At 43.5% G+C, this 17,050-nt stretch overlaps 1 protein-coding gene across 3 annotated transcripts in view; it reads right to left on the reverse strand.

The window, feature by feature from the left end:
- Nfu1 (NFU1 iron-sulfur cluster scaffold) overlaps positions 1–17,050 on the reverse strand; it is a 65,661-nt gene that overhangs the window by 13,582 nt on the left and 35,029 nt on the right. Inside the window, exons 1-5 of one of the 3 annotated variants that reach the window (XM_059258124.1) lie at positions 11,787–11,914; positions 8,556–8,656; positions 6,116–6,251; positions 2,824–2,890; positions 1,094–1,208 (exon numbers count right to left, since the gene is read on the reverse strand). In XM_059258124.1, the coding sequence (XP_059114107.1) occupies positions 1,094–1,208; positions 2,824–2,890; positions 6,116–6,251; positions 8,556–8,656; positions 11,787–11,845 (478 nt within the window). In that variant the 5' untranslated portion in view covers positions 11,846–11,914. Of the gene's footprint in view, positions 1–1,093; positions 1,209–2,823; positions 2,891–6,115; positions 6,252–8,555; positions 8,657–11,377; positions 11,722–11,786; positions 11,915–17,050 lie in introns of those variants that run through there. The other 2 variants (XM_059258126.1, XM_059258127.1) reach the window with 2 other exon arrangements.

Consider the following 17,050-nt stretch of genomic DNA (forward strand, 5'->3'; position numbering starts at 1 on the left):
GGAAACAGTTACAAGCCTGATATGGGGTAATCAACTGCTCCCTGACTGGAACTGAGGCCAACTCCACAGGAGGACGTCAGCTCTGCTGTTGTACCTGGTCAAAAACCTGTGACAGGGAGGCACAGGCCCCTGTGGGAAGCTACAGCTGTTTTACTAAGGACATGATGTGCTCACCTGTTTCCTTTTTAAGAAAACCCTTTCTGTCTATGGGTTAGTGCTGCTATTTTTGGTCAGAGAAGCTTCTTCATGCAGTAGGTAGAAGGTACTGCAGAGACTCATAACTTGTCAGTGCTGAGACTAAGTGACTGCTGGATGGTCAGTCTTAAATGGGACATCTTTATCAGCAGGACTCAAAGAGAGCATCACAGAGTGTTGAGGGAGGGGCAGAAGGGATCTAAGAGCTGGAGGATGGGGTGGAGAGCTGCAGAATGCTATCTGGCTGCTCTTCCAGTGGACCCAGGCTGGATTCCCAGCACCTACATGGTGCCTCACAACTGTCTGTAACTCCACTTCAGGGAGATCTGATACCCTCTCCTGGCCTCCTCCGGCACCAGGCACACACATGGTAGCACACAGTCACAGATGAAGGCAAAACCCCCATGCACATCAAATAAAAAATAACTTTAAAAACTGATCAGGCCCCTGAACATGGAAGGAGGCGGGTCTCATGAAGCTCCACCCTCCTTGAGGACCTGCAGAAGTTCATGGCTGCTGAGGAAGAAGGACCACTGGTGAGGTGCCCAAGCTCCAGCAGGTAACGTCTCACCTGTGCCCCTGTAAGCAGCCCTAACAGCCTCGTTTGAGTCACTCACCAGACAGCATGAGAGTGAAGTGGGCTAGATGGGAAGGGGAAGAAAACCATCAGGAGTGCGAGGAACACAAGGAAAGAGTAACAGAGGGCGATTATGATCAAAACACATTACACACACGTATAAAACACCATACCGACACCCACAATTATGTATAATTAATATATTCTAATAAAAACATTTAAAATCTGTATTCTGGTCACTTCTGAAATCAAGGCAAATGTGAATGAAGTAGGAAATCCAATAAAATATAGATAAGCATCGATTACCCAGCACAACGCTACCTGCTTCTCCTGGAGGTGTTTCCTCAGTCACTAGGGGTAAGCCAGATGCAAAGAAGTCCATAATTGTTGCATAAATATCTGGTTTCAGTAAATTCCAGTCTAATTCTTCATTCTCCTATAATCACGTTGAAGAAACATGTTGCATTTCCAGCCAAGTGCAAAACAAATCCAGACCACCACCTCAGATCTCTCGAGAATCTTTTCTACTTTCTGGTGATCCAGGGTCTCACCGTGCAGCTCTGATTGGCCTGGAACTCACTCTGTAAACCAGACTGACATTGAACTCTCAGAGATCCACCTGCCTCTGCCTCCTGAATGCTGGGATTAAAGGCGAGCACCACCATGGCCTGGCTCACAGTACTGCTGCGGGACAGTGAACTATGCAAATATGCACATGTGTCTGAAATTAGTCATATGTACACATCAAAAGAATGAGTAAGCATATCCCCTTCAGAGAGGGCGTGTGTACTATGGCAAATGACAGACACATACGTAATTTGTTCATAGTATGGACTTGATTCCCTTTTTACTCCATCAACTCACAGAGAGTTAGTAAAATTACTACTTAGGGGCAAGCAGACTGCTCAGTGGGTAAAAGCACTTGTCACCAAGCCTGGCAACCTGTGTTCCATCCCAGGGATTCACATGATGGATGGAGAACTGCCTCCTGTAAACTGTCCTCTGATCTCCATGTGCATGCCTGAACACACACACACAAATTACACACATAATAAAATTGTTAAAATTTATTTAAATTTTATGAAACATACACACAAACAAACAAATTTTATTCTAGTAATCTGGAAGCTGAAATTCTGGTCCTGCCAAAGTTGCGTCCTGTAGTGGGCTAGCCCTGTAATCCTGGACACTGCATTGAATCTGCTGAGGTTCAAGTGTTTTATCTGAAGGGATGAGGCTACTGGATTACAGTTATACCTGGATCTTAATTAACTGCCGCTAGAAAATCCCTTTCATTAACCTGACAAATCTAAGAAATAAGCATCACCTGAGATTTTTTTTTTAGTAAGCATCACCTGAGATTTTTTTTTTTTATGTATTACTTACTTAATTTTATGTGCATGAATGTTTTGCTTGCATGTATGTCTATATAGCATGTGTGTGGCTGGTGCCCACTGAGGTCGAAGAGAGCACTAGGTCCCTGGAATTGGAGTTATAGATGGTTGTGAGCAGCCATGTGGGTGCCAGGAATCTAAACTGGCTCTCAGCAAGGGCAGCCAGTGCTCTTAACTGCGGAGCTATTTCTCCAGCTCCTCACCTGAGATTTTTAATATCACAATGTTATTAAAAACTCTAGCACATTAAGAATGAAAATTCTAGCCGGGCGGTGGTGGCGCATGCCTTTAATCCCAGCACTCGGGAGGCAGAGGTAGGCAGATCTCTGTGAGTTCGAGGCCAGCCTGGTCTACAAAGCAAGTTCCAGGAAATGCACTTAAGCTACACAGAAAAACCATGTCTTGAAAAAACCAAAAAAAAAAAAAAAAAAGAAAATTCTAGGGTAGAGTGGTGGTACATGTTTGTAAGGCCAGCAACAGGGGGCCAGGGAAGGAAGGCCACAGTTTTCAGGCCAGCCTGGACTACAGAGCAAGACTATCTACAAAAAACTGAAGAAGGGAAAACTGAAACCCAAAACAATGAGAATTCTGAAGAGGGGCACTGGACTCAGAAAAAGCTCAAAGGCCGCTAGTCTACCTTTATACTGATTACTGTACCTTTGTGACTGTGATGAAATCTGGTCCAAAGAAGACACTTTTCACTCCTTCAATCCTGAATAACTGCCTGTGAATACAGAAAAGAAAAAAGTCATGAAAGAAGATAAACATACGCAGAAGTAAAGAGAAAAGTTACTGAACCTCCATGGACTGTCCCTGGTTAAAATGCTATCAACTCAAGAGGGCTTTGTTTCTTCTCATCCTACCAAAGATGCATATGAATCTGAAGAGCAGCCCCCGCCCCAAACATGTCCACCACCTGGCAATCAGTGAAAAGGCTGTGGTACATGCAAAAAATGCAGTATATCTTCACATGAAAAAAGAGGGCACCATGGAGACCCACAAAGAAAGACAGCTCTGAGAACCTTCCTGAAGTAAGATAGTTGTTCACTCACTCCTTCACTCAGCAGATATCTGGCATCTCTAAGTGCTAGGTTCCAGGAAGACAAAAGACAGGCTGACCTCTCTCAGGAGCTTAGCAAAAACATTCCCTACAATAGCTCAGCAAAGACAAGACCAGTTTGCTTAGTTGCAGATAATAAACTCTGTGAATACAAGAAACAGGAATTTTTTTCCTACATTTTTTGTGGTGGTAAAAAATGGAACCCAGTGCCTAATCCATGCTCAGTGAGAGCTCTATCATGTAGCTCCCTACATCCCTAGTGAAGCAGTTGGTGTTTTTGGGGTTTTTGTTTGTTTGTTCTTGTTTTGGTGTGTGAGTGTGTATATGTGTTTTAAATAGAGGCCTCACTGTGTAGCAAAGGCTGGCCTCAAACACCCAGTCTTTCTAATGCCACCTGGGCACTGGGCTTACAGACATGTGTCACCACACTGGGCTACACTAACTCTTTTTGGATGTAAACATTTCAACAATAAAATGTTAAAGACAGGCATCATAGCATAGTCTCTAATCCCAGAACTCAAGAGATGGAGGGAAAAGGATCAGTAGTTCAAGGCTAGCCGGATCTACTTAGACCCCATCTCAAAATAGCAAAAACACTAAAAAGTTAAAATCAAATTAATCAAGAAATTAAAATAATTCTCGTCCTTCTGGTGTGCATATTTCTCCAGGAACTTTCATGGAGTTGTGCGCTGTTTTTATTGGAGGGTTATATAAATATTATCACATTGCGCCACTGTTCTGCAACTTGGTTTCTTCACTTAACAGGATGTTATGTCTTGGGCTGGGGCTGTAGATCAGTGGTAGAATTCTTGCCTGGCATGTGCAAGGCCCTAGATTCAATCTCCAGTATTGCAAAACACAGACACACAGACAGACAGACACAGAGAGAGAGAGAGAGACACACACACACACACAGAAGATACGTATCTTTTTGTAAATGTTAGCTTTTAGACTTATTTATGTGTGTGAGTGTTCTGCTTGCATGTATGTGTGTGCAACTAGACTAATAAACATCCCTAGGCAAACCTTGCATGCCTATGTGGTTCGTGAAGTTATATTCTTTAAAAAAAAACAAAAACAAAACAAAATAAAAAATCACATAGTATGGAGCTGTGAAATCAATTAAATAGTGATAAGAACTGCATTATATTTAATAAAACTAAACTAAATAACAAAAAGAAATGAAAAAAATATGAGAATGCCTCCCACCTGTTCCTTTTTAAAGCATTACTTTATTTATGTGTATGTATGTGTGTCTATGTGTATGCACATGAGTGCAGAGTCTGAAGAGGCAAGAAGAGGGCACTGGGTCCCCTCAGAGCTGGAATTACAGGCAGTTGTGAATGGCCTAGGTGTTGGAAACTTGAACTCAAATCCTTTGCAAGAGTGGCAAGTGCCATTAACCACCTCAGCTATTACCTACTGTACAGTGCAAAGGATGGAAATACCCATCAAACACTTGCTTTACACACCTACACACAGGTATGTGCATTAAATTATAATATATACATTTCTAACTGTTTATATCAAAAGCATGAAAAATAAACGCTCTAAAGTGTATTCTGAGAAACTGCATGTTTAAGTCAGAAAAATTGTACACATTTATCAGCTAGAAATTTGAAAAATTATTTCTGGGCTTCACTTTTGCCTGCCCTCAATGAGGTATACAGAATGCAGGCCATGTACCGGAAGCTACCTATGCTGATTTCTAAATGTGCTCAGTAAGCAGTATCAGGGCAGAAATTTCATTTAGTGTTAGGGTGCAACTCAGTGGCAGAACACACATTTAGCATGTAAAAGGCCCTGGAGTCAATCACTTTCTGGCACTCAACAAAGAAATAAGAAAGGAAGGAAGGAAGGAAGGAAGGAAGGAAGGAAGGAAGGAAGGAAGGAAGGAAGGAAGGAAGGATAGACGGACAGACGGATGGATAAAGGATGGATAGGCAGACTGGGGGCAGGGAGAAAAAACAAGCAAGCAAGACCTTAGCTGATGTGGACTGTAGTAATGTAGTATGGCTCTGGCCACAGGTTCTGGAGAGGCTTGGTATACTTCATGTATTACTCTGACACACATGTAACATGCTTCTCGGGAACTAAGAAACTGTCCTAATTGATTTTAAAAGGTCATGCCACATCTGACAACTGTTATCACTTAATGGTTCTGAATGAAAACCTAGAAACTTAGTTTCTCTTCCTTATGAAATGAACGGAGCACCTTTTCATAGTTCTTGAAAATCAGAGTTTTAAGCTGGGCATAGTGGCAGCCATCTGCAATCCCAACACTAGGAAGTGGAGGCACCAGGAGTTACACGGTGAACTTGTGACCAGCTTAGGCTACAAGAGACGCCCATCTCCCATCTCCAAAGACTCTGAAAAGTGCTGGCGAAAACGTCTCAGTGGATAAAGTACACGGCACACTCGCAAGACGACCTGAGTTCAGCTCCCCAGCAGACATGCAAAGAGCTGGGCATGGCAGTATGCACCTGCAACCCCGGCGCCTGAGAGGCAGAGGACCCTGAGGACCTTCTGGTCAGCCAGTCTAGCTAAGTACGTGGGCAGCAGGCTCCCAGAGGGACCCTGTCTGAAAAACCAAGATGAAGAGTGATAGAGGACACTCAAGGACACTTGGACACTGGACTTGGTGTGTATGCACACTCACACAGCCACACAAACTTGTTCCCATTTGGTTAACTTCTTTCTTAAGTAAAAACATAATAAAATTTAAGTATTCATGCTACCAAGCTGTCAAATACACTCCCCAGGAGAAAGTGTTTTTAATTTCAACTCAATTCTTCTAAAATCAATCTGCCCACAAAATGTACTAGGTCTGCAAGGCTGCCTAAACTACAGAGGCCCTGTGCTTCCAGGAAAAGCCAGCAGAAACTGTACCTGGCCAGAGGGGAGCGGAAGGCTGCAGCTGCTGTGGGGAAGTCCATGGTCCTCGTCTCAAGGACCGGCTTTCCTGGTATAAACTTTAAGCTGTTGGGATTTGGAGTGTCTTGTGTTTGAATAAACATGAATCGTACTGAAAAAGAGAAAGAGTGTTACACTAGAAAAAACAGTTTAAGTTATGGACAACAAAGTGCTCTTTTTTTTTAAGTTTTTTTTTTTTTAAATTTCATATGTGCAAATGTTTTGCCTGCATGTATGTATATGTACCACGTGTCTGCAGCGCTGCGGAGGCCAGAAGAGGCCATTAGACCCTCTAGAATGGAATCATGGATGGCTGTAAGCTGCCATACGGATGCTGGGAATCAAACCTAGCCTCTGCAAGAGCAGTAAGTGCTCTAACCACTGAGCCATCTCTCTAGGCCCCCCAGAGTGCTCCTTTTTAGATAAACAGAAGAAAAGTTAGGGGGAGGGAAAAGGCCCCACAACCTTTATTTCCCAAGCTGCTCAGAGAAATCCTAATAAGTTAAAATGCCTGAACTTTGATACTCAGGCATGTCGTTTAATAAAAAGCCTGTGCCTCCAACCAAGAAAAATCTGCTTTTACAGGAAACAGAACTTGAAATAAAACTTTAAAGAAAGACTGCCACTACTTTCTGTTCTGAACCAGTCATTTTCTGTAGGTTTGTTTGTTTGTTTGTTTGTTTGTTTGAGATACAGTCTCACTACGTAGACCAGGCTGGCCTCAAACTCACAGAGATCTGCCTAACTCTGCCTACAGAGTGCTGGGACTAAAAGTGTGGGCTACCAGGCCTGGCTTCACGTTTTACTGTCTTAATAATGTACTGGTAAATAAAGTCACCATACTCATTAGGCATTCTACTGAGGGTTAACCCGGCTTTCTCCTGCTCAGTACACTGGGGTAAATCAGGTCTACAAAAAAGGTCTTAGAAACACCCAAGGATAAAACTATAAGTGTAAAAACAAAGACAAAACAAAATTTTGTTTGAAAGCTAGACTCAGATAAATGTAGTTGCCCAGAGCCTTCAGCCCCAGCTTGGGAGGGTTGAGCAAGAGGACCCTGAGTTCATGCTAGTCCCAGCTACACAGCAAGTTCCAGGCTGGCCTTGGAATCTTAGCAAGATTCCAAAAAACCAAACCAAACCAAACAACCCATACAATCTATGTACACTGGGGGAGTAAAAATTAAGAAAAATACAGTATCCCCACACAACTCTTCTCTTTTAACATAAATAAGCTACCTCAATACTAATCTGAATAGATATTCAACAAAATCATTCCAGTTGTATTTTTAAATTTGGTTTAATTAGGTTTTTGTTTTGTTTTGTTTTTTTGTTTTTGTTTTTTCGAGACAGGGTTTCTCTGTGTAGCTTTGGAGCCTGTCCTGGAACTCACTCTGTAGCCCAGGCTGGCCTCGAACTCACAGAGATCCTCCTGCCTCTGCCTCCCGAGTGCTGGGATCAAAGGCGTGTGTCACCACCGCCCGGCTTAATTAGGTATTTTAAGAACAACTCTACACACATACAAGTAACATTATATGGACTCAACAGGTTGTACTTAAGAATATACATGTATATACAAATACATATATGCATGTGATAACAACCGATGAAAAAAGAGGCCATGAATTTGAAGGAGAGTAGAAAGAGGTATATGGAGGATTTATAGGGAGGAAAGGGAAGGGAGAAACATTGTAATTAAAATACAACCTCAAAAATAAAAAATAATCCATGATCACATCAAGCCATGCATACCTCCGCCTCTCTAAGCTTCCCCAACTATACCGGAGTGCTCACATTTCAAATTACATTCAAAATCAGACTCCAGAAGGCTTGGATAAAAGCCAGGAATGTACAGTTGTACAGATATTCCCATAGAAATAGAGAAAGTAATAGCTTAAGATACACATGATTCTTTCAAACGCAAATCTACTTGTAACTTCTTTTTTATAATATTTTATCTTGGAAATCATTTACTTAACAACTCATGTTCTAAAAACTGTGTTTACAAGACAGAGATTTCGTACATCTACAGATAATGTCCTCTGACTAATTACAATAAAGTATGATTTTACCACGGAGGGGGGAGCAAACAAAAAATTACTCGATCCTTTTTATAAGCCTCTGAATAGAAGGCAGACAAATTCTTGGGCTGGTAAGATGGCTCAGGAGGTAAAGGTGCTTGCTGCCAAGGTTAAAGACCTCCACTCAGTCCCCAGAACCCACATGGTGGAAAGAGAGATCCGACTCAAGCTGTCCTCTGGCCTCTACACATGCAGTGTGGCACACTCTCTCACACACATAAATGCAATAAAAAATTTTAAAGAAACCTTTCAAATCTTGTCTTTTATGACCGTTAACTCTAACACTGTTCCACTGTTTTCTGTAACACAATTTTCTCTGAAGAGGTGAAATGGTACCTGTGTTAGACAAGGCTGCACGCATCGGGAAAAGTGGTCTTCGCACATACTGGTGCAGAGGTTGTTTCTTAAAGGTGTATGGAGTCACCACATGGCAGACCCTACATGTAAAACAAACAATGACACAGTAAGGAGTCTCATCTGTTTTGTTGTTGTTTTGAAACAGGTTATCACTGTGTAGACAGGTGGCTTCAGGAACTTCTGGGATATTCTTGCCTCTGCTTCCCTATTTCTGGAATCACAGACATGAGTGCCACACCCAGCAAGCAATCTGACCTTTTTAAGTCAATCTATACTTCTCTTGTATATATAAAAGAGCTAAGATTTAAACATAACCAGCAATAAAAATGACAGAGAGTTAACTTCTCATTTTCTATCTGCAACATTTTTTCTACTTTGGTAAATAATACAAACAATTAAAAACAGAGGTAAAGGGCCTGGAGAGAGGGCTCAGCAGTTGTGTGCACTTGGTGCTCTTGTAGAGGTCTGGGTTGGTTTCCAGCATCTGTATGGTAGGTCATAATTGTCCACAGCTCCAGTTCCAAGGGATCCAAAGCCTTCTTCTGACCTTCTTAGGCATCAGGCATGCACATGACATGCACACACATGTGCGGGCAAACACTCATATGTATAAAATAAAAATGCTGGCAAAACCACATGGAAACCCATTTGATTGGTAAGTAGAAATACACACTAACATCCAGGCATCAGAAACAGAAATGGACAAATCGATTTAAATCTGCAGCCCCAGACCCTCGGTCACACAATGGCTTTTTATTTTTTCTTTTAAAAATGTTAAAAATGAGGCAGCAGAGGCATGTGGCTAACAACAGGTAAGGGAAACAATGTATACAATGAAAAGCTTCCCCTTTTCTGACTCATGTCACCATCACCTGGAGAGAACTAGGCCGCCTGTGTTAAGCAGCAACTGCTGGGGATGCAGCTCGGCTGTACGGTGCTGGCCTAACACTTGCAAAGCCCTTGGTTTGAGCATCCCAGCTTTGGGAAGAAAGAGGTGGGGGCGGGGAGGAGTGGGGGGGATGAGCGAGCACCCCTGAACAAAAATCTTAAGCATTCTAAGCTTCAACCCATCCCATGCCTGACCTCGTGTAAGGGTTCTGCCCAAATCCACTAAAAACGATGCATACAATTTCCATTATGGGTGAGGTGCACACGGAACAACAAAAATGAATTCTGTGTTTAGACTTGAGTTCTAGCCCCATGGTATCTCATTAAACATAAATGTCCCCAAATCTGAAGTTAGGAACTGTCCTGCAAGAACCAGTTAAGATTAAGGACACTTGGGGTTGGGAATTTAGCTCAGTGGTAGAGCGCTTGCCTAGCAAGCGCAAGCCCTGGGTTCAGTCCTCAGCTCTGGGGAAAAAAAAAAAAAAAAAAAAAAAGATTAAGGACACTCTTTACTTTCATCCCAACATTTCCAAGTCTAAAGTCTGACAGAACACAAACTATCGCCTCTACACTACTAGGGCAACCACCAATCTATATGCTTGATGGGAAACATGAATCCAGGGTGGCACTTCATTTCTCTCTGATTTTCACAGTGTCATTAATGTAAAAACAGAGGGAGCTTTGAGAATACCTACTGCTAGAAAAGGAAATAAAAGGACATTTTAGTAGTGAAAAATGTTCCAGCTCTGACTTCAGCTTTTTTTGTTTTTTAACTTTTGAGACAAGGTCTCACTGTGTAGCCCTGGCTGCCTGGAATCTGCTTTGCAGACCGGGCTGGCTTTGAACACAGAGATCCACCTGCCTTAAGTGTTTACTTAAAATTGTTCTCCAAGACCCCTTGTTGGGGAAAGAACAGCAGAAGAGCAAACCAGCCCATGAGAAAAACATCATGCCCTTGGGACCAGGAGAGTAAATTGTCAGAGTAAAACCAGTGCCCCTTGAACAGAGCTGGGAAGTAAATCATTCCCAGGCACCTTCCCAAAATACAAGACTCATCTACTGTTTAATCACGTGATATAAAAATGCCTATTACAGAAATGGCTAATTACAAGTCATACCCAGGAGAAAATACTCTGCCTTGGACCTCCTCTGTCCACCAGAGTCCCCAGGTAACTGCTGGTTCCCAGGGCTTCCCCAGTCTGTTCTGCTGGATGGTGTGTCTGCTCTGACACTGCCTTCTTGCTGCTTGCTGTCTGATGCTTTTACTGTTTGCTGTATATTTAATAAACGCACTCAAAACAAAAGGCATGTAGAGCACTGCAGATCATTCTCCCTCAAGAGCACCTATCAATTCACACAGTAAGTGCTCAGTAAATGGCAGCTGTTATCACTATGCAGTAACCAGTAACTACCCATTAAGTGAATGGAGTGAGAATATTCCAGGATTTGGAAACACCCTGGCATTCCAGTACTGTTCCTTCAACCCCGAAAAAAAGCAGGAGAGTCGATAAATCAGAAGTGTACTCTGGCAGGAAGGTTTAAATTCTAAAAGACCCGGAGGAAAGTAATTCAAGAAAAGTCATCGAGCTGGGCGGTGGTGGCGCACACTCTCATCCCAGCACTCAGATCTCAGTGAGTTTGAGGGCAGCCTGGTCTACGAAGCGAGTTCCAGGACAGCCGGGACTGTTATACAGAGAAACCCTGTCTCGAAAAACAAACAAACAAAAACGGTAATCGAAAACAGGGGAGAAGGGGGCAACCCACAAAATCCTTTTGTTAATCCTCTATTTTTATGAGGTGCATTCAGGAGTTTTAAGACAGTGGCCTCATATAATACAGGCTAGCCTCGCACTCCTGGTCTTCCTGCCTTCACCTCTCAAGTGCTGGGATGACACAGGGGCGGGCCCACGTACCTGGCTCATGAACTGCATTTGAAACTTCAAGGTAACCATCAGCATACAGTTAGGCCCTTTTCTACAGGAGTCACACTTGGGACTGACAGATGTCTGAGGAAGTCAGAACCAGGGTGGCTCTGAAGAGGAACAAGACACGGCCGGCATAGGCCTGAGCCGTGGGTTCCCTGCAGTCGCTTCCCTCAGAGCCGTGACCTTGGATGTGTCTCCCGGGAACGGGAAGGGAACTACCCGGGAATGTTCTTCCCTTCGGAGCCACATCCCCACGGGGTTTACAAGGGGAAGGGACGTTCGTAGAAGGTGGCCGGGCCTCGGGCTCCGGAGCCAGGACAAGACTCCATCAGACATCAGTCCCCTCCACGTGAGAGGGCGGCGACAGGGAACTGCTGGCCCCGGCGCCGACACCTACCGCCTGCACAGCCGGGCTACATCAGCTACTGCTCCCCACGCCCGCTCCGCGGCCGCCATCACTTCAGTATCAGTGCGCTTGCGCGGACACGCCCCCCTCACTTTCCAAGTCCTACTCTGACTCAGGCCTTGGAGAGAGGGCAGTCACGGAAGCGCGCCCTCTACAGGTGGAGGGCGGCGCTGCGGGTGAGCCAAGGCGGGGAAGGTGGGGGGCGGTGAGGGGAGAGGACAGGCTGTCTTTTTATTTCCCCCTTTTACTGAAAATAGATTGCCCCCACATAGCATATCGTGATTACAGTTCCCCCTCCCTCTCCTCCCAGTTTTCTTCACCTCCCATCTAGCCCCCACATCCTTAGGTTTTAAGGATTAGAACACTAATATGTGGGTAAACTATGAAGCAACTTCATTAAGTCAATTTAAATCTTAATCACTTGCCTATAGAATGCATGTTTGGATATTATCATTGTTTTGAGACATATTCTTTCCTACATACAATGGAGACTTATTAGTCAACTTTTGGTTCACTGCGAATTTTACAATGATGTGATACCACGCATCCCTAATTCCAGTACAAAGTAGACTGAGGCAGGAAGATCACCCATGAATTTGAGGCCAATCAGGGTGAAAGCCTGTCTCCAAAAAAAAATTTTTTTAAAAAAAATTCTACATTCTTCCACTGTGTTCTTTCTATACTCTCTATACTTTTTGTTTTGTTTTTGTTTTTGTTGTTTGAGGTAGGGTTCTCTATATAGCCTTGGCTGTTCTGGAGACCAGGCTGGTGTCTGTCTCCCCAGTGCTGGGATTAAAGGCATGCACAACCATGTCCTGCATGTACTCCCTATACTTAATAAATTCAAACATCCCAAGTTAAAATTTGTATTTAGGTCTTGTCAAGGTAGAAGTATGGGTTCCAGCAGCTCTGACTTGAGGAGTGGTCCACTAGAGACTGGTACAGTGTGCAGAAGACTGTGGACTGCCTCTGGACTAAGCTTATCTGAGAGCACACCAAGGCGCTATCTCCTCTCCTTCCACAGGATACACTCTAACTACAGCCCAGATTTCACTACTCCAATCTAAGGTGAACTCAAGGAAAGATAAGAGTCTAGAGTCATAGGTTTTAGCCATCAGCTAGTGGCATTTTCCTGACTCCTCCCACTGAGAGTCCTGTCCCACAGCTTGGTAGAAAGCTCAGTGGGAGTCTCTCTTCCCCCAGAGCACCTGCAGTCTCAGGTAAGAAAGCAAGCAGTTTTGGTGACTGCTGCTGCAATTTCGAAACACAAAACAGCTGAGGTTTTTTCAAGACAAGGTTTCTCTGTGTAGCCCTGGCTGTCCTGCAACTTGCTCTGTATACTATGTTGGACTTGACTCACAGAGATCCACCTGCCTCTGCCTCTTGAGTGCTGGAGATAAAGGTGTGCACCACCACCACCTGGCAACACTTAAGAACTTTAAATCATAAAACTAGCCAGGTATGGTGGCACATGCCTTTAATTCCTGCACTCAGAAGGCAAAAGCAGGCAGATCTCCTGAGTGTGGGGCTAGCCTGGTCTACATAATGAGATCCAGGTCAGCCATGGCCACATAGTGAGACTCAGGTTCCAAAAAATAAAAAAAGAAATAATGGAAGCGGGTGGAGGTTTATATTTAGATGATAAGTAAATTCTCAGAAAATGTGGCCAACTTTGGCTTCACTCATGTTTATTATACCAAAACTCTGGGGCCCTGGATTGTGAACACGGTCTCTGAACACAGCATATCGCCAGTTCTTGAATCCTGTTAAGTCAAGCTCAGGAAGTTTAGTTAAATACCACCCTGGTTGTTTTCTTCACAGTTGGAAATAGGCAGGCAGGTTCTCCCTCATGACAGGGAGCTTGGAATGTCCTAGGTTCGTTTCCTGTACGTTTCTCTGTGCCAACACTGGCTTCTGTTCAGGAATATTAGAATCTATCCCAGGCTCTGTGCTGCTGAAAGGTGCCTGGGGCCGTTTCATCCATAGAAGATCCCACTTAAGAAAAAGCACACCACTTAGTCACTTAATTAGGTTCATTTTAATAGAGTATAGGGGTTTACAACCCAAACAATTATCCGTAACAACTATCAGATACATATGACAGGTCACACCCAGAGTGAACAACATAATCTAACAGCCTGCAATGAGAGGTATTACAAAAACTGCTGAGAATGACCTTCTGGTTTCCCCAAGATTGTTTGCATGTTAAGGATTCCTGAGGCCTGCTGACCTCAGCACTCCTTCCAGGCTGCTTACAGATCCTCAATCAACTCCAAATACTGCCAGCAGAGGGTGCTCACCTCCCTCCTCGCAATAGGAATGGTCCTAGGCCTCTGCTTTTTGGTTTCTGTTCCCTAAAGGTGACATCAAATGTTCCATTCAAAATAACATCTTCAGGCCCTGTGATGCAGGTCACCACTGTCCTCCCAGTGCCAACCACAAGAAGGCGCTTACTTGGGAAGGAGGCTGAAGCAATGGCTAGTCAATTCCCTCACCACAGAGGCAAACAACTCCAATGCTAAATTCGGAGGTTTTGGCAAAGGGAACTGAGTTACTGGTGCCAGCTGCCTGTGGTCCCTCCCAAGTCCTCTTCAGATGATTAACTGAGAGGGCTGGGGTTACCACCACAAAGGAAGCAGGAGGATGCATGTTTGCGTACAGACGCTGAGAAACTCTTCCTACAAAGCATCTTTGGTAGAGACTCGCAGAACACAGCAGGCTACCATTTCTGAAGGAAACGATTTCACTGTCTCCCATTACCTCATCGTGCTGGAGACTGGACACGGTCCTCACACAGTCTAAACATGTGCTATCAGCCAACCCTGATCTATTCTTGACTGATGTTGAAAAGTCCTTTCTGAAATTCCTTGCCAAAAGGAATCTGACCCTCTTGGAGTATAGACACATGGTTCCATCACAAGGCAGCACAGGTAATGTTTACTATCAACTCAGAACTGTGTAACACTTGCCTAAGTCAGAGGTTGCTGAAATACAGCTGAAAAAACACATGGAATTACAAGTTACAGAAACTTTGGCCTAAAACACATGTAGGTAATATTTAGCCTTTTTTCTGTGTGTGTGTTTTGAGACAAGGTCTTGCTATGTAGCCCAAGTAGGCCTCAAATTCATAGTGAACCTCTTGCCTCATTACAGGCATGTGTCCCCATGGCCAGCACTTAGCTATTTTTGCTATTTTAGAGTCCTCTCACATATATACTCATTCTAGAGCCATGTAGGATCAGGGTGGAGAGTGCTCTCTGGTTACATCTCCACAGAGGAAAGCTGGGGCCTGCCAACTCTCCTCTGTCCTTTATTCTAGGGGAGGGTGAATCATTTCATTGTTAGATTGTCAAGGCTGGCCTGAATCCTAAAATGAAATTTTACAGTAGTAAGGGAAACAACCATAAGCTAGAATGACAGTTCACCACCCATTTATTGGTCTGGTCAAAACAAGAGAATGTTGAGGGAGGAAATTAAGGGGGATTAGGAATGGGGGGGGGACACAAAGAACTCTGGGACAGAACAGAAACAACTAGACACTACTTTTTATTTTTAAGCATTTTGAAACTTTTCTTTAGTGAAATTTCTATTAAGTTTTCAAGTGTTCTGGTGGTTAGACCAAAACAAACATTGATTGACAAAGGCTATCACTCATATGACATGATTTCACTTACAATTCCCAGTGTTTACTCTTTTAGGCAAGCACTGGACGGCTGGAAAACAGGGTGGCCATGGAAAGTGGTAGGGTGCTCCTGCCTTCTACCGCTGTCCTCCTGCAAACTACCCTTCATCAAAAGAAGTTTGATTCCGATAAAAATGCTGTGACCAGCAGCTGTTTTGGAGTTGACTGGGATGTGCTCGAAAGTCTGAATGTGAAAGACACAGCAGGGAGCAATATTTCTTAACATTTGAGGGACCCAAATGGACCCCACTGGAAGTGGCCTCGGTCCTGCTGGAGAGGGCACTGCATCTCCTGCTCCCCAACTTCCCACTTAAGTTTCCTATTTGAAGTAATGTATACACATCATACAATTTGATACATGTTTTGATTCTTTTCATCTACAGAATAAAAATACAGATTCCTTATCATCAGATCACTCTAACACTTTATGCACCAGTGAAGAGCAACTGAAAACACTGACAAGCACATGGTCCAACACTTAATAAATATATACCAGGCCAGAAAGACAGCATTTTTTTTTGAACATTTAAAAGATCTCAGTTGCCAGATGAAACTGAGACATGACATGGGTTAGTTAGCACATGTACATACACACACACATACACACACATACACACACACACACACACACACACACACACACACACACACACACACACTGGGGCATGCACCAGTACATAGGTCTTCAACCCCATCAGTGAGCCAAGACAAAACAGCCTGTATGAACTAAAAACTGCTTTCAGCACCAACTTCTGTTCATTTTCATGGCTAGATTGCTCACCATCACATGATGGAACCATCTGTGTGCCCTCTGTCTCCCAGTACTGGAGTTAATTAAATCCAGTGGTTGCACATGGTACGTAAGCATTTTATCACCTAACTACATAACCAACCCTCTTTAAATTTTAATATTAAGATCTTGCTAAGCTTCTCAGGCTGGTCTTGATTTGAATTCACAATTCTTTTGCCTTAGCCTCCTAAGTATTGGGATCATAGGTGTACCTGCCACAGATGTTCATTTCACTATTTCATTTTGTTTTGGTGCTAACCATGGGTTTGGCGCAAAAGAGCTGCATTGTAAGCTTAAAAAACTGGTGAGACAATTTCCATCACACATAAGTTAACTCTGTTAACAGTGCTCATTAATCAGCTAACGGGGAGGAAGCGACGGCCAGCTAGCCTCACACATCATTCAGGAGTTCATCAGTACATGATACGGCTTAAGGCTTTGTCGAAGGACATTCTGATTCATCTCTTTCTGAGTCAAAAGTTCAAAATTTCCTGTTTCCTATGAAAAATATACAAAGTGGCCAGCACAAGCAGAAATGAAAACAAAGTGCAGTACTTTGACAATGATTCCTCTTCCTTATTATTAAACTTTTAGAGTATGGTCACTAGGAACTTGGTATTGGTTCATAGACGTTAAGCACCCCCAATTCCCCATAAAACAAACTTTTCCAGATTTCCACTCAGGACACCTGATCACTAAAGTACACACTGATCCTGTATCCAGACTCTTCCACAGCATCTCCTTCAGAACTCATCTGCTGGCTAATCTCTTGTCAGATTTCCT

Source organism: Peromyscus eremicus, chromosome 3, assembly GCF_949786415.1.
Source record: "Peromyscus eremicus chromosome 3, PerEre_H2_v1, whole genome shotgun sequence".
NCBI classification, from domain to species: Eukaryota; Metazoa; Chordata; class Mammalia; order Rodentia; family Cricetidae; genus Peromyscus; species Peromyscus eremicus.